Here is a 24,459-nt window from a genome sequence, read left to right on the forward strand (position 1 = left end):
ATTTATTCATATTCATATTGCGTACATGAGGGCGCAAACAAATAATTTGTCTTAATACTGTAAAGCAATACCTTGCAAAAGCGTATTTAAACAAAATTAATTAATTAACGCCATCTGTGAACACGTAGAATACAACGAGCGTTGCGTTTAACCTTAACGTTGATTTATGGAAACCATAAATTCCACAGGAACAAAACAGTTTAACGGTTATGACTATTTTTAGGCTCAACAAAATATTTCAACTGAAAAGAAAACCATTAAACCTCCGTAAGCGATATACAAAGCCGTAATAAACCCATAAAAATAAATAGGTTAAACACGAGGCTCCGGAGTCATAAAGGCTCAAATCTAAGGCCTGATGAACGGGAGAATGACTTGTCGGAAGAAGCGTGGACGGGTATGAATGCTCCGAATAATGCAAAGGGATCAATTCGAGGACGACTGCACTGAGGGACCCTACAAGTTAACCTTGTAATGAAATGACTAGACTCTATTTACCGATCCGAAGGAGAGGCTGGGCAGGAACTATGAAAGTGAAAATAATACCCGACCTATTCCATTTTTATCTTCTACGAAGGACTGGTTTTTCAACTCGCCGGATGGCGTCTTTATCAATGGAAGGTAAACTGACCAATTCAACAAGTCCTAGCTTAATATCAAGTCTAATAAAGCAGGAAAAATGCTCGATTTAAGATGAATTTTATGAAATATCAACGGAATTTAAGACAATGAAAAAAATTATTTTAAGCACTTGAAAGGTTTGACTAACGAAATGTTACTAAGATTTAAAAATGCTTGAGTGAATCGGGCAGATTTATGGTCGTTGGAACGAAGGGGCAACAGAAATTAGGACAAAAGACAGGGCAAGATTTTATTTTAAGCTACTGAAAATTTGACTCATGAGAGATACGTAAGTTTGAACGCTTGAACAAATCTGCATCCCAAGCAAGTACCATCAATTCGAATCACCGAAATAGAATACAGTTCATAAGGCAACATGTGCATGTGCAGTGTACTGCTCCTAACGCACGCAGACCAAGAACAACACCACGCACTATTTAAATCCAATTAATTCTACCAGGCCGGCAGCACGCAGCGGAGGTATACGTTAGTACAATTCGGTCGGAAATGCGGGTTAACCTCGCAACAAGTGCAGCGTCCCGGTGAATGCACCCGCAGGGGAGAGAGACACAAAACGCAGGAACAACGAGTGAAAGGGAGAGAGAAACAACAGGGATCGTCACATTCGATAAAAAACAATAAAACAAATTAAACTTTCCGCGTTCTATATGGACGAGCACGTAGGGAGAGTACCTTCGTACACATCGACGTCTCCACATATAAAACTATACAAAGAAAGCGAACGACCCAAGTAAAAAGATCTAAACCACCTGCATTACATACTGATTGATATAAATATTCGGTGAGGAACATTTTGTTGCGTTCGCAGTACTTTTATCGTGTTGGTTCTCGGTGCATGCTCGGGATGCATTTTGAATTTATATTTGGATCGAGCAGCTCTCGGCTGACGTTCCTCTGTCTTGCTGGTGACAAAAGAAGACGTTCGACCACAAAGAACGCTTCAATTATTTAGAATACGAAATTATTCCGGAATGATTGAATCTTTAAAAATTTCTTGGAACTTTTTTCGAATGCGGAGAGAATAATAATTACGCATGTTTGTCGTTTTCACCACCCAAGTACGCTATCAATGAAAACAAAGAAATTCCATAGATTATGTTCAGAAACACACTGTTATGAGGGTATGTAAATACATGCCTCTCCAATGCAGACGCAGATACCTTTCCAGGTAAAACAAAAATTCTTTATTATACATATTTTAACACTTAAAATTACGCAAAACTGAAAACCGATATGAACTATTTTATAAGTAAGGTAAATTATAGTTAATTTGAATCGTATTAGTATGTTTACACTGTGCAATTGTTTTGTAATCTTTTTGATACTAAAAATGATACATTTTAGTATTTAAAAGCACCTATTTCGTAAATAAATACTCTTAAATTGGTTCTGACACGTTTTAGGACGTGCTAACCTATAGTTTCACAGATGTATCCACCACCGTTGAATTTGATGCTATTTGACATTTATATAAGTAAGAAAAGCTGTTGGATAGATAAAAAAAACATTCGATCTACTCGTACGCTCAAACATAGACCATTAAAAGTCGGTTAGTGTGTTGGTTGCGTGTTGTGAGTGAGAGCATCTAGACATAGGCATGCGTGTTGTGGGGAGAGGGGTGTGTAGGCTACGAAGGGGTGTGGGAGTGAGAAGAGAGGGTATGTTAAGAGCTAAGAGGGCGTGGGAGGGAGAGGAGAGGCCCGACCGACCCTGAACCCAAACCCTCGCGACAGAACGCATCCAGGGTAGGTACCTCCGATAGATTTATAGAGCAGGTCTTGTAGACTGGGATGATTTTAATAGACGGGTTTTGAAAATCGAAAGCTAGACTCAAGAGCGAAGGATGTGATTATGTCTGGGATGTAATTTAGAGCGCGAACGAAAATGATGTTGAATGTTGTGGGAAGGAATTATCGCTATTTCAGGTTATTGATGATAAAGGTTAGGAGATTTCTCTAATTAAATAGATAGGTTGTTTCAATTGTACACACTACAGCGTCAAGGCTATGAAAACAGCCTAAAACACAAAATTTAATATCATCATCAAAAATTCTAATTTCGGTTGTGTGTCTGTCTGTAACTATCGTTCAATGAACTTTAGAACTCGGATTTGCATTGAATTTAAATGTCATATTCAAAATTGGATCTAATTGTAATAAAGAGAATTAATCATCAGATACCTACCTACCCATAATAATATGTATTATATTTTACGAGATTTATATTTTATAAATTTCTTTAGTACTTTTTTAAAACTTATACCCTTCCTAAAATAATGTTTTTTTTTTCCCATAAAACTATTTTAATAATATATTATGTTTGAATCGTGTTTTTATTTTGTTAATATGTCTTAGGTTTAATTTTGACAACTGTCACATTTGGTGATTTTTAAAATTTGCGTTATTATCAATTATCAATCCTATAATTATAATATCCTATGGTTTTCCACGGGTCTGCGCCAGTATAATATAATATAGCAGTAGCGTGACAAACGCCCTGGTTTTCAAAGGGTCAGGGCATTAAAGAACACAAAAGAACTCTAAAAATATAGGTAATTTGTTCGAGGAATTAACAAACAAAAAATAGTTTTATGTTTTATAAAAAATCACTGGAAATGAGAGTGCCGATAGCTAACCAGAGTAACAATACCCAACAATTGAACACCGCTGTACCTCCATGAACCCAGTGGCTGGTAATTCAAATTGTTATGTATTTATACACCAAGTTGAATAATTTATACAATGGTTGACAGTTGAGGTGCGTAAGGAACTCACACACGCGCAGACAGACTAACTCACACATACTCAGTTAATACCAGCGCACTAGAAATACCACCCGCCTTATCTGCTGCTTGTAAACAACATTACAATATTAAAATAGTTTGAAAGTACTTCCGAACGATGACCTATTGCCAGAGCGTGTTAAGCCAACTAGTTTGGAGTAAATCAATTTATAAACAAACATTGATAACAACGTAATAGTGATAAAAATGGTTTTCTTGACACATCGAATACATCTAGGATCTAGAAAGTGAAATCAAATAGTTCTTTGTATTGATCTTGAATTATTGGCTTAAGTTTTGAAAGCCTCAAGCCTTGATAGAAATTAGATTTGCAAAAGTGTTGAAAGTAATAAACAAGCCGATATCGGAATGTACTGGAATGAGTGCGGCAGCTAACAGCTAACCTCGAACAATAACCTAGCTGAAGCTGACTCGCGAGGACCTTGAATTAGATGGACGAGTGTGAGTGCCATCGCGTTAGTGCTGGTACCTCTGTGCATGTGTCTGTGCTTGTATTCTACACACGGTCAACATGACTGTGAGTGTTCTCAAAGATTAGCACTCACGTAAGTAAGAGCTGGCTGCGAAACGAATCAAAACTCAATGCAGTGCATTTCAAATGCAATAATGTTGCTATGTATAGAAAATGAGACCTTTATCAAATTCGCACGGAGGGGACTCAGAATGACCCAGTTGACCTTAACCTTCGCTTAAAATACAATAAGCGCAACGAGCACAATTTGCAAATCCCCCATTCAAAAATCTGAGGGGTATCGCGCTCAATGGTACGGCGAACAAGAGACTTCTGGGGACACAAAGAACTATAAGCCCCAGCCCCCCTGCGGAAACATAACAAAACAAACAGGTCGCTAAGGTCAACTTGACCTTTGGCTGAATCGGCTGCGACCCTGATTATATGGATGTTTAATAAATTACCTGTCGCACGGGTTCTTTTCACACGCATCAAAGTGTGCTAATGCCTACAAATTGGACGAATAAACGTAAAATTTCAAATGCGTCTTTGCTCTCGAAGTATTAAAGTTATAACAAGTTGTCCTTGTTCAAAATCTTGCTAGGGCAAAGAAAAAAACTGATTCACCTAACCGTGAACTACGTATCAAAAACCTACGAATTAAACGAAAATACGTAATTTTTCAAGTGCGTCTTAGTTATTAAAATTGATCTATAGACAGGTTGTGCTTGCTTAAGTTCGTTGTGTAGGACCAAGAAGAAACGCCGATCCTAACCGCAAACTACTTATCTACAACCTACGCGGCCGGGGGTAATGTGTAATGACTGCTCCTAAATATCAAGGTTTGCTCGAGAAGACATAATGTATTCATATTGCCGATCAGCAATCGAGGTTCTGATTCTCCCACTCGTCACATTTTCCGTTGAATTTTTTGTCTTGGTTTTTGAGGACGGTGCTCCGCTCGAGCTTCCCGGTTCAAGCACCAGGCAAGGCTAGCTGGCTTCAATGCCAGAGCCTCTAACCAAAACGTAACCTTGTCAGGTAAAACGTAGATCGCATCCACTAGGTAAGACGCAAATTAATATTATCGCCCATAGCCTGTGATCATTAGTTTTCGGAGTCCGCCCGATGACATAAGCGGTGATCAAACACATTATGGCTTTGAAATTATATTTAGCTCGCGCGTTATGAGCGCAGTGCTAATAAAGACTTCAGATGCTAAATAATCTTTGGAAATAGTAGTTTAAGCACTTAACTTCGTTTTGGTTCTAGTTATTCAAGCAATTATCTTATTACGTTCATAAAATACAAAGTGATAGTGTGAAAAAGACCCCTGTAATGGTTGGTTCAGATGCTATTCATAATAATAAAACTCGAACAAAAGTATTTAAAAATTGATAAAAATTACTGGGAATCAATTTTTTGTATTATACAAAAGGGATTATCAATATCCCGTCATACCAAATTCAGTCATAGGGAATGATAAGTTGCATGATTTGATAAATTGTAATTGAATGAATTGGATATTGTAAAAATAATTTTGAGATTCTTCTTACCTTGCAACCCTCGCAAGAATGTACTCCGTAATGGAAGCCACTCGCTTTGTCGCCGCATACTCTGCATAACACGGTGGTGCCATCGAATTCTGTAAAAGAAAAACAACGTTAATATTGCAACTAATATTACGAAGTATTAGATATTTAAAAACAAGATTAAATGCGATATCGGGCGCCAATCAGAAAGGGCGGTATCTTTTTTTTTGATCTGTCAGACACACTAGACAGAGGGCTCTTCCTCAAACAAAGAGTCAGAGGTCATCAGAGTGCTTATATTCATCGTCCAATTATACGTCAATACGTCCATCTAGGAGGTCATCGAACCCACCTTCCGCAACTATTGTGCACGTACATTATTCTAAGTTGAGACGCAACTGTTCAAACAAAATTCGTTGTCAAATCTGCTGAGAAGTAAATTCGTTTGCAAATTCTGTCTGTCGGCAGTAGCAGCCTTGGTGAAATTCTATAAGTGTCGAAAACACGACGAGGCACTTGTTATGACAAAAACATATTATTCAGTGGTATTTTATGTTGTAGACCAGCTATGGAATATGTAGTTATGTATATTCAATTCGAATCGATTTGAGGAAAATTATCTTTCAATTATGCAATCTTCTGCCTTATGATGTGCACGCTTAACGCTCATGTTTCTACGTCTTATTTATAAAATGCTTGCTCTGTTCAAGAGATCCAAGAAGACTAGAGTTGTATTTTCTTCATACATACTAACACGAAGACTCCAACCAGTGGCGTATCAAAGACTGATCCCGCCAAGGGAGCTTGCTTACCAATTCTTTATTCTATTCAATGAATTAGTTAAATAATTATAAATTTGCATTTTTCTCACATAATAATGTCAATACCATCAAATTTTTGCTTCGTAATTGTACAAACTCTAACACAACTGCAAGAAAAATCTTGCGTGCGCGGAGAAAACTCAGTGATTTAAAATATTGTTAATTTATTAAGAAACTTTTCAAATTATTCTTAATCCGATTAAAAACGGGACTACATGCCCTTAACGATGTTGATAGGTCTTCTGTTGAACTTTTAGTAAAAAGGAATGTATTATCGCGATGTCGAAACACGTGTTCATAACAATCATTATATTCTAGCATTTCGTCATTCGGGCAAATGTGGGTGCATGATTTATTGCAGATTTTAATAAATCAGCAAAACTCATTTTTCTCGGAGTAGTGTGCCAGAGAAACCATTTTTAAGTACAATCATAGATCAATGTTGTAATTAGAGAGAAAACGACAAACTGAAGAGTACATTTAAGCTTTCAATTGAAACAATCCATCTACCGACGAAATTGAACTTTTATTAAACGAGTGCCCTGGAGTGAACGCCGCTAAGTTCCGTGTTGCCCAAACGATTGCTACGACACTCGACAGTAAAGTAAGCATTAAAAATAAAACTGAGAAGAATAATTACTCACAAATTTCTTTTGTTGATTGAAGCGTGTCAATAATGAATTATTATTTATATTGATAAGAAAAAAGTCGATAATAAATGTTGTCCTTGAAATAAAGCAATACACACATGCATAATAATGAAGGCAATCGCAAAATAAGTAGGTAGGATATATGCGATAAATACACTATGTGTACTTAGTGACACTTTATTTTTTAATCGCTAATGTGTATAAATAGAATAAGTAAATAAATTGTCACAACACATAATAAATCATGTATTGAAACAAATAATATAATTTTTACCTTATGCTTTAAATGCAAAACCAAACGCGGACGGGTAGGTACTTTTGAGACGTCATTTTGAAACACTAAATTATTGTGCTCCCACGTAGGTACGTAATACAAATCATACGTCAAACGAAATTGTCAACTGTTCAAATTTAAACATTTTGCGAGATTGTTTTATTTGTTTTATACAGTAGGCACAGGAAAATCACTTGAAATATGACACGTTTGGATGTATTTGTGTACACCAATACACTAGTTACCTGTAGGTACTTAACCTATTTTAAAAGGTCATTTAAATCATTTTATTAGAATAATAGGTATCTACCCAACTACACGGAGAAAACTAATATAAAATATTATTAATTATTTATTAACTCAATATTTTGAATGCATTTCGTCATTATATAATCGCAGGATAAACGCAGCTGAACACGTATTCATGCAGCTGCGAAAGTACTAATAGTTTGCTATCACCTTTTTAACAGGATATTAATAAAATAGCAATACTCATTTTTCTCCGTCTACTTGCACCATTTTATAAATGTACTAATATACAAATGAACACCACCGACTGATTATGAATACAGAAAAATACCAAAAGCCTAAAATCTTTACCGATTTGGTTTTGTGCATGATTGTTTGAAAGAAAGTAAAGGTGTTGCACAATTCTTCAATTATTAACGCATCTTCGTGTGTGTAAGGTGCTGATAGTGTGAAGTGTGAGTGAAACAAAATGTTGGATAATGTGATGACCTATACCTTTACATAATATCACAGTATTTTTATGTGTGTCTGTAGCAATTTTTAATGATGTTTAGCCACGTGCCGCTGTATGTGTGAGTTATTAAACATTCAGATAAGTGGGTGAGTGTGTGCGTGAGCGACCCACTAACGGGCCAACGACCTGAGATCGCATGAAAATAAATTTGAAAAACAAGTGTATTAACGGAGAGATAAAAAAAATGGGGAGGGTCGGGCAAAACAGAGACATGAGAATCTAAACATAGAAACTATCTCTCATCCTACTAAGTCACCGTCGGGGTGATAAGTAGATACTTTCAGTATCGTCCTGGTAAAATACCACCAATCAGAATCAAAATGTTGCTTGAAATGAACTTTACCCAAGTTTAGTAACCAGCTCTGAATATCAAGGTTCTTCCCAACCTTCATCTAACTTATCTCCTTCCCATTTCCTTTCCTTTCAGCCTCACGATTGAGGATACCATAGTCTCACTACCTCAGGGATAGGTTTCTTTTAGTCCGAATTAGCCTCAAAAGTATGATTTACAAGTTTATCCGTTGCTACCGTGAACTAGCTTTTTGCAGATCATTTCTGTCATCACCACCTTCACGAATATCATTGCATTTAAACTCCATTGAACTTTTGTAAAACAAATATTATTCTATCTTATGTTATTGCTGTTATATAACGAGATTGATAAAACTGTGAATTAAAAAAATTACAGTCTCAGGGTCATTTTCTTAATTTACCTTTTCCGGGTCTAATATCTTTTCTAAAACACCTTCACAGATAGGTTATAAAATTAGCCAGTCTTCTCAAAGGCTGTTCGTTTTAAAAATAAATAAATTATTTATCAAGAAATTACTAAACAATTATTCGCAGAACTTGGGTTTTTATAATAGACAAATTTTCAATTTTTGAAATTGCAAAAAGATGTATTTTTGTTGCTTTGAACTTCAAAATGTCGTATCTTCCCACTTTCGTTGGCACCGTTGCATAACTCACATCATCTTTAAAGTTTTCGAAAAACTTTCAGCGGTGAGTGTTGAAAATGTTCACCCAATTTTCAGGAGAAAACGCTTCACCAAGGCGAGGGTATTTCTGTTCTAGAAAGTAGATATAACGTAATCTGTGTGTGTCCGTTCTGTTGGGAATAACAACATATTCCGTAAGTTCATGGTCGTTCAGGATAATTCCGTCATCCGCCCCACACTCCCACCGGCCGCGGCCCGCACTTGGCACAGTGACTCAGTTCAAACTAGACTCAAGTCTCAAGACTCTCCTCTACCAACATTATTCTTTCCCCTAATAATTCATGTCGTCAGATGTCACCTTTGAAAAGGAATCAGAAATAAAAAACATTCCTTTTTTAAATAACTGCATTGAATCATGTTTTCCGATGACTCGATTTTCATTGAAGCCATTATTCATTATGTAAATCAAAAGAGTGACTAGAAAAAATCGTATGCTTCTACTTGAATCTTATTATATCTACATAGTTTTGGCACCATCGAATTCTATGACAATCGTGACAAATTTAAAATAAAAATAGTGCTCGTTAGTGTGGGGAATGGTAGAACAACTAGAAATAACGAGGGATAGACTATGGATGAGACTAAAAAGAAAGAAAATGAATTGAAAGTGGTTTGTTTGTAGTCGAGTTTCGCTATCGTTGAGAAGCCGTCCAAAGAAATTCCCGCGCGAAAGGGACGAAAGCATTTCTCTAGTTGGAGAAAGTAGGCATCGGAGAGAGACGGCGCTGTTCCGACTGGAAATGGAGAGGAGATGCGAGAAAAGCGCGTGCACGAGCGAGACGGTGACGGCTGTCTTTCTGAACACAGTGCGCTACTTTCTCCGACTTATATAGCGGGCTAGATATAATCAAAACATTGTGCTTTTCAGGGATAAGAAAAGAGACAGAATGGTGATTCGCGTAGGCGTTTAAATTTATTGTCGTTCAATTTCCACCCAATTTAACGCAGCGTTGAACTTTTTGAACGAAAGTGAATTGGAAATTGGGGTCACGCGGGGAAAAAACTTTCTTTAGTCGTTGCATCTGTCTTATACAACAATTTGACACAGATTTCGAAAAATGATGGTGACGAGTTATCTCACGGAGAAAGCGGGCCATCGCATAACTTGGATAGATTAAATAATAGATTAAAATGACAGATTAATGAAACAGACTATACATTCATAGGAGTAAAATAGAGAGGAATAGAAACTATATACATAGTAAATGAACAATCATTCACATTCACATAGAAAGTAGTTGTTAACCTTCAATTATTATTAATTATTCATGTACCAACTCATTTCTAGTAAAACGTTATTGTTCGTTAATCCGAGAGAGGCTAAATCGATAGGATAGGTCGTGTAGAAAGTAAAGCAAATTACACGTAACGACGTAACTCGAGACAAACTGAATGAAACGATGTAATTATTGGCGAGAGGTTTGCCGACTTCACCAGTCGGGTGTTGCACTCAAGTGGGTGAATGCACTCAAGTGCATGTGAAGAAAGGCACTTTTCCCCGAGTGTTACCCGATAGTTGAGTAACCCCCGGAGGCCACGTGCAGGCGAAAGCTCGGGGGAGGGGAGGAAAGTCTGCACAAAAATGGGAAAAATTCTAGGTAGGTAGTTACTTACGTTATAATAAAACTCAGGGCCCAAGTTAGTGCATGGCAAAAGACTTGAACAACACTGTTTAGCGGCTTCGGTAATAGTTTTCGATTTTCACCGGGGATGCTATTATTATGTACCAACACTACCAATAAGTGATTAAATCTGTGATTTGGCTATTTTTTAAGTACCTACTTCTATTTGGATTTCATTTTTGTTTTCGGTAATGAATGAATGCAAATCTTGGAAGCGGAAAATAACCCACTTCCCGACATCCGATCGATCTGAAACAGATAGACTCATTGTCGATGATAATGTATCACCTTTTGGTGGCAATCACGTACAACACGCGGACACATACGCATTTATCTGGAATCTAATAATAGTACAGCGGTTCATACGAAAAACTACCCTGTCCTCCCCGGTCGGAATTTAGCGAGGTTGGTAAAGTTGTCGACTCCAATTGTTGAGTAGGAAGGTTCAATAGCCAGTCAAACAAAAAAATAAAAATTTGAAAGACATTTGTAAACAGATATTGTTACAATAACCAAAACTTTATTTTTACGGCTGGATATTTCATATCTTTCACATCATCTGAAATACCAAAGACCACTTACAGTCATAATTAGTATAATACAGGGTTTTCCAATAAGAGGTGTTATTTTGATATTCAATCGTAAAAGATCAATGGTTTCGTTGCTTTTGTGGCACGTAGCGCCGTCTTGTTGAAAGTAAACGTTGTCCAGATCAATACCATCCAATTTCGGCCATAAAAAATCATTAATCATCTCTCGATAGCGTAATCCATTCACAGTAACTGTTGCTCCAGTCTCATTTTCGAAAAAGTAAGATCCAATGACTCCGCCGGACCATAAACCGCACCAAACAGTCATACGTTGAGGATAAAGAGGCTTTTCAACAATAACTCCGACCCTCCAATGCGACAATTTTGCTTGTTGACGAAGCCACCGAGGTGGAAATGGGCCTCATCACTCACAATGATTTGCATTTGATTCACTCAAGTGAATTTTAATAATTTCAATGCATTGTTGAAGCGTGTATCGTTCCATTTTTATCAATGGCGTAGTTTTTACTTGTCAAATGTTAAAAAATGACAGCTTCAAAAGTAACATTTACCGAAATAGTAGGCTATTCAAAATAACACCTCTTATTGGAAAACCCTGTAAATTGTCGAATGCATTATCTGGACATGGAAACATAATTATATCACAAATATTATGTAAACAAACGCTCAAATTTATCTCAAAGCGATCCACTAAAATAATTGCATATCGTGTGATTTAAAATAGATAACTCGGTTCACGTCATGAAACATGAGTAGAAAAATTTATTGATCTCTACCACTCAAATTCAAACACTTTAAAAATGGTATAATAATAAATGATTAATAATGTAGGTACATAGTTACCTATCACACGTGGAGTTAAATGATGAAATTTTAGAAGCAGTTTAAGAGGAATATAGGTATAATTCAAAAATATGTCTATTCTTAGCGTCTTATATATCACCACGAAAATAGGAATAAAAATCGATTAATCTAGAAGTGGTCGATTAAAGCGCCAAAGCGGTTTTCGTTTATTTAGTGAATAATTTTATAAGAAATTAAAAAAAGTTAATCGAGAGAAACCATCTAAAAAAAATTCTATTAAACAAATGTTTCTTATTCATATTGTTTATAATTTTAAAAAATGTATTATTACTTTTTTACGCTTATGTTTTTATAATATAATAAACTACTGCATTTATATATATAACATATGTATGTTAAGTTTTATTATTTTTTTCCCTTTGCACATGAGTTTTTGACTCTTGTAAAGGAAAACATGTTAACTTTTATTTGAAATGTGTTCTTACTATGTAAATTTACAATTAAAAAAAAAATAGTATATCTATATATATTGTACTGAAGTGAAACTTTAGGAAAAGCTTCAAATTATCCAAAGAATATTTTTTGGTATTCATAATATAAACCGATTCGTAGTATAGATTAATCGAATGTATTGATTTTACGTATGGCTTGGTTCTAAGTTAAAGCTAACAGTAAGATATTTGATGTAAACCCTTTTCTCAGTGTTAATCTGTAGTGATGAGATTGAAATGTTCATGTTATACAATTGATCTCTAATAATTATGAATAAATGAGTCCGCAAAGCAAACTGCACTGGAGATTCTTATCTAATGCATTTTCACAATTCATTTACTCCCGCTATAAACCAGAATGCATCGCAGGCCTATGCAGCACACGGGGTCAATTTCTCCCACATTTCTTAGGTGCGATTTGCGAAAAACCAAAAGTGCAACGCACGCAACCAGCTGCGCTGCCGCGTGTGAGGCAATTGCATTGGATAACCAACTACACCAGATATCTTTCAGAGCAGAAGTTCTTCTTGAAAATGAAGTAATCATCAGATGTTCTAAATATTATTAACAAAGAAGCCTCACGCCAAACAAGAGGCCATTAAAATTCTTTGAACAAATCACAATGTTTTGTCAATCTCGTCTTAAAACTTTCTAATTGCACGTTAATCTGTACAATTAGATGATTATACGTCGTTGTGTTTATTTACCAATCTTCGCTATTTTGTTCAAACCATTTTTATAGGTGATTTTATTTTATAGCAGCGGTGGTTTTGATCTAATAATCAGGTGACTGACTCTGGTTATCCGATGCCAGAGATTAAATTATAGAAAGTTGGTAAACAGCTCAATTTAATTATAAGTATACCTGCGGTTAAGTGCAGTATGGTTTAGAAAAGTAACTTATAAAGAGATTTCTGTGATTCTTTCGAGTTTGGAAGGGGAAAAATCCATTAGTTACGCGATAAAAATAAGTTAAATAAATTAAAGTTTTCAGAACTCAATATTATGTGGGAAATCCTTAATATCACATAAATAATTTGCCTGTCTTTGCAATGGATTCTGTATAAAAAAAACCCAATTTGCAAATCGTTTCTGCAAAAAGAATTTCTATCTAAACATATAGTGCTTGAAATGATGAGTAAATCTTTGAATTGTAGCATCAGAGTTATAGTTCGTTGCTAGTTGTTACATATCAAGTTGCCAAGTATTCCAATAGATTGAAAAGATGAAACGACCAAACGAGAAAGACGAGTGCCGAGAAAGCAGAGACGAGATTACATCTGGAGAAAGTAGACGTAACAGAAGAGAGCAGTATGCACCATTGCGTCACATCAGCGTATCAGTGCATTGGTGCATTAGTGGGTCTGGGAAGTAGGCGGAAAGCGCATACAGAGTGCAGTTTGTTATGAAATTACACGGAATGAGTAAATCGGCACAAGTAATAATAATACTACTTACGGTGAGTGCATATTTGAATGCAATAACCCAGTAACGAGGAAATGCAGCGGAGAAATGCAACTAGTAGCTGATGACGTAATGTTTGTCGGCGAAAAGTGTGCTAAATAGGCGGCTCAAATGACGTTAATATTCAGAAGGTTGTTCTTTGAGGAAATAAAATCATAATTTGATTCAATTATTGTAATGTAAACAGGAAATTGACCATTGTTTGTTATTAAAAAAACACAGGACAATTTAATGAGAAAAACATTTTTTTAGCTGAAACATCAATTTGATTGTATTTATTTCCGTGCATTTTATCGGTTGCTGCTCCTGAAGCAAGAATAATTCGTGTATAATAGTTTTCAGTTTGCGTGACAGATTTTGTCACAATTTTTGATCGATGATGTCCAAAAAGGGTAGAAAATAAAATGCACAATAAATCCCAATTTCACAAGTGTAAGATTTCATGAGAAACACTAAAGATTTTGTAAAGTACGTTAAAATCTGCAAGCGCCCCTTGAGAAATCATTGATCATGTTTTTTAGGTATCGTTAATCGTTTTTTACAAGAATCAATTATTGCAAACACCCCAAGAAATGAAAAACTTTTCTTTGCAAATTGTCGAACCAAGGATCCTTGTGTATGTTTGTAGGAACCTAACTACCGAGCTTTGTGACAGGTTCGACGATTAATGATCTATCTGCCTGGCTCGACGGAAACAACGGAAATACATGATGGATTAAAACATATGGAAGAGAATGCGTATTGTGATGTTCAACGACATTTCACGCCAAATCAAAATCGGTTTCTTTTTCACACTGCGAATACATTTTGTAAATAATTTGTTTGACGGGTGACGTGGAAACCAGAAAGGGTGAAACGTAACTGATTGACTCTAATTTTTAGAAAATTCGGTAAAATTTTCGATAGCATATTATTTATAACAAGCGTGCAAAATCAGCACACATTGCAAAAAATGTCACAACACACGAAATAAATTTATCAGATGATAGGCCTTAGTTTCAGAAATGTTTAATGTCAAAAATATTATACGACTACCGACTACTATTGATTCTAAAAATGTTAGGGTAATAACTAACACAAATAGTTGTTTCTTGTAGTAATTGATGAAACGAAGTGTAAATAATTACCGAAGATAGGTTATGTTACATGTGTTTAGTATTCATAGGTCATGTGTCGAATTATTTTCAGTGGTAATGAAATCAGAATTGTTGTAAATGTATGATTATGTTTGTTTACCGATGTATAGTTCGGGTTCTCTCTGCCCCCCCGAGCTGACAGTATTGTCGCCCGTGAGGTAGGATCCCTGGGCTCTGTCCCCGCCGGGGTAGCACGATGGCTCCGTGTGTGCGGGCGGTGCCATGGGCGGGGGCGGGGGCGGCGGCAGGGGCGGCTGCACGCAAGGCGTGGTGGATCCCACCGCAGACATCTGAACCTGCACCCTGCAGCCGTAGCTACTGTCTGGACTCATTACCATCGTCATTGTTATTTCCAATGAATCTTCACTCAATACATCAAAACATACGGTCACAATTTTTGTTCACAACCAGTGTGGGTAATCTATAAACAACTTCACTTTGTATCTTATTTTATTTTACTTGTAACATTAATTTTAATACGATTCACAAATAATTTAAAGGGGACGTAGAATATGAATGGAAAACGTTTTGATTATCAACGACACAGTTCAATACATGAAGTTAAAATAACAATTGAATTGTTCGATAAAACTGCATCTTTATAGTGCATGTTTATGTATGTTGTCACTATCAAATCACTGACACAGAAATATTTTAAATAGGGCACTTTTTAGTATTTTACTTTGTTTATAAAAAGAAATGAGTTTTCACAATAAATGTTAAAGTCACAGTAATAATATAATGTATTGTGTTCGCTCAGTATACAGACTGAGTGAGATAAGAGCTGGCTGCCAAATATCACGCACGTAAAGTTAGTATTAGGCGGGAGTACTGTGCGGAGACACAGAAAGGACTTTACCCGAGCGCGCCTGTACTAAAACTGGCTGAAGTCGAGCGTATATGGGACGGAGCACAGAGCAGGTTCCTCCCAACCCCAAGAGTGAAAGTCTGCGAAATGATACGCGGCTAACTCCGTACAAACGCTATCCACAAACTGCCGCGGCTGCCAAGCGAATAGCGCCTCTAGCGTACCGGCGGAACGCTTTTTACTACTACAATAGAGTTCAATGCATTTCGAACTTCGAGGTCATTGCCGCGCTAAGCCTGGCGGGCCAATCGCGGAGCCGTATCCCTCGCCGCGCCGCCTGTGATTGGCGCGTTCAAGCGGCGCGCGTCCCCCTCCGCGGTGCACGCCGTGGAGGGGCCGGGAAGTTCGTAGACCCGAACCTTGGATTGCATTAACCAGACGGGATGGCCAAGGTCACCGGCTCGTAGCGTTCGAAAGCGAGAATCGCGCTCTCGTTCTGCCCGGACAGAAAGAGACGCACGCACGTGCGCCGCCTTTCGTTTTCTCCAGTGCGAGCGAGACGCAGCCTATCATACGTCACGAATCTAGACCTGACTCCTAAAATAAAAGAAATGTGCAGTAAAATACCACAAAGTAAAAAAGACATACAATTTCGAAGTCTGTAAATATCGTTCGAGTGATTGATTTTTACTTTTTTGTAAGACTTTGTGATCCTACTTTCATGAGCGTTCGTAGATGAAGCGTGGGAGCGAGAAACGTCATCTACATATTATTATTTTCTTTCAGCGGCTGAAAGTGTGAAAGGGACGGCTAGACTGAAACGTCATAGTGTAATTTTTTCTAACAAAGGTCTTACATTTTAAAAAAATGCACGGGTAAGACATGATACATGGTTACAAAATCACTTTTTTTAATGTAATTGCACCAATCACAGTAAATCATCTTAGAAAGTGCCTGCATAACAAAACATTTTTAATAAACACAAAAAAATGTAATTACTTACCTTTCATTATATTTTCCATAATTAATAAATTGTCGCATTTTATACCGAACGACCTGTTGTGACCCAAACAGAACTAATAACACAACAATTTGCGCACAGCCTCGGTTAGGAATGCCAATGTCCGAATCGTTAGTATAACATGGGAGGACATTTCCTTGAGTTCAATAACCGACTGCCTATAATAATTTTATCTGACACGGCGAAGGATCATTTTACGGTCGTCCTGGCAATTATTAAAATTTTCCATTTCAAGGCGGCGCTCGCGACTTTGGCCGCAAACAAAAAAACATTGCTTACTAATAATGTCAACTCAGAAAGAAAGACGATGATCTTTCGACAATGACGAGTTTTTTTATACTTTGTCATAGTCATTCAATAAAATTATTTCCCAAACTGTTTCCTCGTGGAAGTATCCTTAATGATAGTTTTTTGAATTTATATGAGTTTAAAAGAATAGGTATACAGTTTTTTGGCAGATGCAAGTATGTCCCACACCTCTAACACTTGGAAAACAAATATTTACTCGGAAAATATTGAGGGGAAATTTTCGAAAAAGGCTTATTTAAAAAATATATTGTTGTTAGACAGGTACGCACGTACTAAATATATATCTGTCCATTTTACATGTTGGGAATTTTTGTTATTGTTTTGGTTTTTGTTGTTTTTTTACCCTCAATATTTATAAAGCAGGATGCACTAAAAATCTTGAATCACTACAAATTAAAGGTTAAATATGTAGTTCAAAATAAAGCACCTACATAGGAAGTAAAATAAATAAACATGAAAAATTAATTAAATTTAGCCTGTGTCATCATTCACCACATCAAATCATTGTCCTCAAGCGCCAGACTCCATAAAGCATATTACAATCGAAGGATTCCGGATCATTACAATGAGTGTTCCCTGCCATTATGGGAACATTTGAGGTTGATAACATTGACCGCAACCGAAATTATTATTAGAGCGCGCGGTCGAGGTCGGTCAGTAGCACCAAGCTCTGCGGATGCAAACATGAGCCTTGGTAACTTATTATCGTAAGGTCGACATTCCCGTGGATTTATATCGGTGATTGTGGCCTCTATATTATTTGGTTAGCGCTAGATTCAAATGGACATTCAATGTCAACACATTGAGTATTATTTTTGAGCGCGGAAGGACACCTGGCGTTCAGGGTTCGATCCCCGAACGGGTCTCCCATTAAGCCAATAAGCCAAGGCATTCAAATGTTTTATTGTGTTTTAATAAATACGTTCTTACTCCAAGGAAATCCCAGTTCAAGTCGATCAATACCCACTAGCGGTGATTCAGTGTAATGTCAAGTGAGTGCAAAAAGCTATTTAGAGAAATGGTCTTGACTCTTGAAGAGACCGTGATGAAGGAGAGATAAAACCTCGACGGTCAACCAGGAAATCAATTGTTGCCCATAAATAATAATAAAGGAGTCTCACAAAAAAATTTCATGGTTTCATTCATGCTGAATGTAGGTTTGTAGTTTTTTCCACTTACAGCATTTTCTCTTCCTGTTGAATTAAATTAGGTTAATATTTTATTATTTTTAGTAATGAATTTAAATTACAACAATTATTTTAATAAAGTATTGCTAAAAATTATTTTTTATAACAATTATTTTAATAAAGTATTGCTAACTTATTAAAAATCTCTTTAAATTATTGGTAATACGTTAATTATTGGTAATTTTTGGTAACAACGGATTACAGGAATTACGAATGAATTAACGTACGTTTAATGAAGGTTTCTTGATGAACTTGCGAAAATAAAATAACTAGAAAATGCGAATATATTATCACGATGTCGAAACACGTGCATTTGCCCTGATAATATATCATATTTAAAAATATGTTGATTTTCATGAACACGTGTTCGGACATCGTGAAAATACATTCGTAATTTATTAAAAGTAAAAACATTTTAATTCATTCACTAAGGCCTGCAATCCCGTTTTTACCCGGATTACCAATAGTTTGAAGATATTCTACCAATCTAACAACATTAAAAATATAATTTTAACTGAACCATTATGGGAGGAACGGCTTTTTCATACAAAACTTAATTTTGGATTTGACTCCAAGATACCCTGCAAACTAAGTCATTTGGTTCGGATCTTAGCTATCTTATTTATGTGTGTTTTCAATTATAAAATATATACTTTGGTCATTAAAAAATTCTCTTTTTTTGATTTTAGAGGCATGTGTAGCACTTTTTGCAAGTTAATAACAAATATTAAAAAAAAATCTTGAACAACCTACTGTGTTTTATAAAATGAAATATAAAATAAAAAATCTTAAAAAGGGCCCTTTTTGGGTCGAAATTTTAATTTATGTGGGTACGACAAATTTGTATACCAACGTAAATCAATGGTTTGTAATTTAAATTTAAGTCAGTAGGTATATATTGCATTTTGATTAAAATAAACATGTATTCAGTTTAGAATGTTGACCTCAAATCAAAATTAAGTTTTATATCAAAAAGTCCACGCAGTCTTTCCTATAAATATGTAAACTGGCGATAGTGATTACAGAGTACTCAAGGCGTTCGTATGGGATGAAAATGGTAAGATGGAGGTATAGTGGAGTTGAATTAAGTATGATTATAGATAACATTTTAATTTATTATTATATTGAGAACAGCGACCCTAGTAAAGTGAGAATACCGAGGATAAATACGAGATCTATGATAAGTTCGTCCCTAGGTAAATCAACGTTTTTAGTTGTTATGTTTAAGTTGTTCAAAATATGGTCCAAAGCCAAGATATCAAAATAAAATAAAAAACAACAACGATAAATTAATATTTATTTTATTATGGATTCAATTATTAATATTCAATACAACACTATTACCAGAAAAAAAAATTATTCCTACATACATCTTGAACTTTTGATATTCGAACGTCATAACTTATCCAGTTTGATAACACAATTTAGAATCATGTGACGTATTTTGATGTATTATTTTATCTTTCTTTTATCTAACGTGTACATGCTTCCAAAAACATTAGGAATTGGTTAACCTAGATAATATTTTTCGTCTATCGCTTCTCTGTCAGTAAGGTTATAGTCGATGTTTCGGTTTTTACAAAAATCTAATATAACTTAGTCTATCATTTTCATTCCACTCTTGTTTTATTTGTATTTTTAAAACTATTCTACAGGGTTTTCCAATAAGAGGTGTTATTTTGATATTCAATCGTAAAAGATCAATGGTTTCGTTACTTGTGTGGCACGTAGCGCCGTTTTGTTAAAAGTAAACGCTGTCCAAATCAATATCATCCAATTCCGGCCATAAAAAAATCATTAATCATCTCTCCATAGCGCAATCCATTCACGGTAACTGTTGCTCCAGCCTCATTTTCGAAAAAGTAAGGTCCAATGACTCCGCCAGACCATAAACCGCACCAAACAGTCACACGTTGAGAATAAAGAGGCTTTTCAACAATAACTCTTGGGTTTTCCGAGCCCCAGATGCGACAATTTTGCTTGTTGACGAAGCCACCGAGGTGGAAATGGGCCTCATCACTCAAAATTATTTGCATTTGATTCACTCAAGTGGATTTTAATAATTTCAATGCGTTGTTGAAGCGTGTATTGTTCCATTTTTATTAATGGCGTAGTTTTTACTTGTCAAATGTCAAAAAATGATAGCTTTAAAAGTAACATCTACCGATATAGCGGGCTATTCAAAATAACACCTCTTATTGGAAAACCCTGTAGTTGCGTGGAAAACTGTGAGTTGACGAATATGCACATAAATTATTTAGTAAGAGATGATTGATTTTATATTCTTTCACATGTTTTAAAAAGGATGCTTAAAAGCATTCAGGTAAACTTTTTTTAGTATATTCTTATCAATTACTTACTTACCCACTCATTGTATTATTTTAGAAAGTTTGCCGATTTGTGAATTTAAGAGCACATATAAACCATGAATGAAAAATAACTGTGAATATATTTAGTAACCTGTACAGTGTACATTACCAACCACTTACTATGATATATCATTTAACTTTACCCTTCCACTGGCTTTAAATTCTTTGATCTACAACTAAGACTTCTTGGTAATCCGGGCTCACCTGAGCTAATAATAGTGGGGCTATTTGCTATCGGCTAATCAGGTCTACCTGTCAACTGACGGCTTCCTTACAAATTCCGTCTATGAATATTCTAGCTAACCCAGCAAAAGGATACTAAAAAAATTCTGCCAACGGCTTTTGAAATACAAACATCATTGATACACTTAAATTAACTGCATTCATCTAATTTTGAGACAACCACTAAGAGACGTCACGTCTATTTCAAACTAATTTTAACTGATATAAGAAGCTCAAAACTTAGCAATGAAGAAGAAAATCAGTGAAAAGAAGCAAAAAAACTCTCTCAATATCTTCAGCCTCAATGCCGTAGTTTCACTCCCCGTGTCTTACTCACATAATTATTTTAATTTTATAATTTTTGAGTAATTATGCAGTATTCCGCTTCCTATTCCTTGCTGTATTCACATAACCTTTATTTCTTTTAAAGCGATGCACTACGTATTAATTCAAATGAATGTGTTTTGAAATATTTTAGATACTTCAATTAAATACTGCGTAGAACACATCTTTGATTTTGAAATAATCGAGGACTTTTTTGAAAGTAAAATAAAGTATCAGGCCTATAAAAAACTGATTCATAGTTCAAAATCTCATATTTATCATCCTATTATCGGTTATGCTTTTATTATATCATGTGGAAAATTAAGTTCTTTAGAAAATAATGGTAAAAAAATTAAATATTTGTGCCTGTACTACGTAAAAAAACACATTTTTGGTGACTTTTTTTTCAATGCATAAATTAAAACAGACTGTTGGTATTGGCGCAGGACTTTAAACCTTATCGCTATATACACGAAGAGCATTATTGTTAGTGGCCTGATTCGTCGTGTTACATCGCCTTAAATAATAAAAAATCACTATCTATCTACACCAAAGATATTAGAAGAACGAGATATGCTATGTTGGCCGCCGGACCGTAGGCGGAGTACTACCTAATTAGGGTACTTTGAATACTATCGGGACGTGTACTCACAGAAATCTGTTCTATGTATTAGTGCCAACTGAAACGATTCGTCCTTAGCGTAAGCGAAGGTGTGCAGTAGTATTGGTGAACAAAACCGGCGACACTGGGCAAAAAAATTCCACACAGTATGAACTGCTCATAGCACATCTCGTTCTTCTAATATCTTTGATCTACACATTAACATTTTTCCTATTAGAAACTTCAGTCATGAAAAAAGCCCTGTACCCCCGATTGGTAATTGGTACCAACATTTCGGACAGCCTTACAGGGTCGATTATTAGGGCAGATGGCCATTTGTGATATTGTTTGCTACACATTTCTTTAAGTGAATGTGCAAAAAGAAGTAAAAAAAACGAAAAGTGTGTAATAAAACTAACAAACTATAAATAAAAAAAATAACACCTAATCTAGAATAAAAACAGTGATGTGAAAAAATTGATAACCAGGAAATGAAAAGAATGCCATTGAGAGATTACCTACTTGTAAAAATAAGCGCATGTGTAAATAAGTATAATATAAACCAGCATTACATAGAGGTAATAAACATAAGTAGGTGCCTACATGGCAAGGGTATCATCATCAGAGATAATGGATTCAATAAGCCGATAAATGACCAGCGATATCGGGTAGGTGGGAAACACTGTTCAGGTATCTGTGAGATAAGAATTCGCGAGGTCTCCGACCTCTCAAGGCTGTTTTTGTCAATTCCAGTAGGTACCCATGCACTCACGAGGAAAATAGGCGAATCGGGATATGTAAAGGGCAAAAAAAAAACGGTAAAGCAATAATGTTGAAAAAATATTATATAAAACAGTGATTTGATCAGATGATCTGAATTATTATTCAGTGGCGTAGCTTACCTACTCAGAAATGGCACGCAAAACAAATATTTTATTTAACTAAGCGTAGCGAAGTCATGTTTGAACTCGACCATTTGGCATTTCAACTGTCTTTAAAATTGTTTTTAACGTTCCTGTTCCGGTTTAAGATGGTGAAGCGTTGGATACCACCTTTTTATGCCGCCAAAGTTATATGATCGTGGTTCTCGCTAAGAACTGTCAAATCGGAATAATCAATATTATGGTACCTGCCGGCCTAAATAATGTTTGAAAAATAATTGACTTTAAGACAGCGACATTTCTTTGAAAAAATTGTATTAATCCTTAGTTGAAATTTAAAAAAAAAATACAAAAAATTAATTTGTTTATGAATGAGTAGGTATGTCACATCGTCACCTGCCGCTTTCATTATATTATAACCTAGCACACACGGTGTTCGGAAACTAGTTGTACAAGCGGGAAATTGGTAAATCTATATCACACGGAGAACCCAAAGTACTATTTTTTCGATCTCAGCATTTCGAGTTTATTTTATTTTTATCTTTTTTCTTTCAGCAAATAAACGAATAATTTTTATTTTAGAGCCTGGTCTACCCACCCTTCGACGCGAAGCCCCCTAGTGAGGTATTTATTTTTCGTAATATTTGATCTAAAATAATCTAAAACGAAAAATTTAAAAAATACACAACAAAATCGACTTCAAATTGGATGTAAATTCATATATTTGTTATTCCCAATGTTATTTTATGCATAAACACAATCATTGAGTAAATAGGCGCCAACCATTTTAAGCTAGAGCGTGACACATAGTTTGATGACTTGATTTATATGAAAAATTATATTATTTGTTTAGTATCATTTCACCTTGCCAACTTCCTTGATTATGAAGATAAATGTAGTATCCACAAGTGCGCTATAAATTACCGCTGGCCTTCTTGGTAAATAAAAAAATATCACATCAAATTAAGCCACGTCTATTGTAATTTTAAAAAGCGGTACGTTAAGCAGTTTCATTTTGAACAGCTGTGTTAGATATTGTATTGTTTTCTGTTTGTTTAACAAACCGTTCACATGTTCAAGTGTTTCCTGGTTTAACATCTCTCTGAATGAAGGTCCAATGTTTGATAATCGTTTTGATATATTTGATAAAAATCTTTTTCAATAGAACAGCAAATTAATTGAATATTTTATTATGTACTAAACTAACCTCGAGCTGACCATGATTTGAGTACTTACGTGAAATAAATATGTGATTAACTCAATCATAATCTATACATTCATATTTGAAATATTAATGGATGGTGGTAATCTCTCTACGAGCAAAGACAAGTTGAAATCGGTAATGGATCGAAAGATTATTTTTTTATTGCAATTTCTTTCATTATTAATTTACACAGCAATAGTTGAGAAGGTTATATGAATCGAGAGTCGTCTTCAGGGAACCTCTACACATCTCCGATAATTAGACCTCCTAGCGGCCTTTAAAAATTCTAGGCTACACTTGAATAACGCATGATTTATTCACACATTAAATTAAAGCGGAGGATGGGAAACTAAATGTACTGATTTGATAAATGCGAATTAGTATTGGTTTCAACATAATGGCACGATCAATCCCAATTTCTACCGATTTATAACAAGTTTCTCTTTTTAAGTTATAAGTTCCAAAAAAATGTTATTTTTTAAGATAATATCTATACTTTCTTACGCCGAAACGAGAATTATATGAAATTCC

At 35.4% G+C, this 24,459-nt stretch overlaps 1 protein-coding gene across 2 annotated transcripts in view; it reads right to left on the bottom strand.

Annotated features, from left to right (window-relative positions):
• Positions 1-24,459, bottom strand: part of Eip75B (Ecdysone-induced protein 75B) — a 310,318-nt gene that overhangs the window by 51,489 nt on the left and 234,370 nt on the right. Inside the window, exons 1-2 of one of the 2 annotated variants that reach the window (XM_089634875.1) lie at positions 15,103-15,867; positions 5,453-5,541 (exon numbers count right to left, since the gene is read on the bottom strand). In XM_089634875.1, the coding sequence (XP_089491001.1) occupies positions 5,453-5,541; positions 15,103-15,346 (333 nt within the window). In that variant the 5' untranslated portion in view covers positions 15,347-15,867. Of the gene's footprint in view, positions 1-5,452; positions 5,542-15,102; positions 15,868-24,459 lie in introns of those variants that run through there. The other variant, XM_089634874.1, reaches the window with a different exon arrangement.

Source organism: Hesperophylax consimilis, chromosome 8 (genome assembly GCF_061612785.1).
Source record: "Hesperophylax consimilis isolate HC1 chromosome 8, BYU_Hcon_1.0, whole genome shotgun sequence".
NCBI lineage: Eukaryota > Metazoa > Arthropoda > Insecta > Trichoptera > Limnephilidae > Hesperophylax > Hesperophylax consimilis.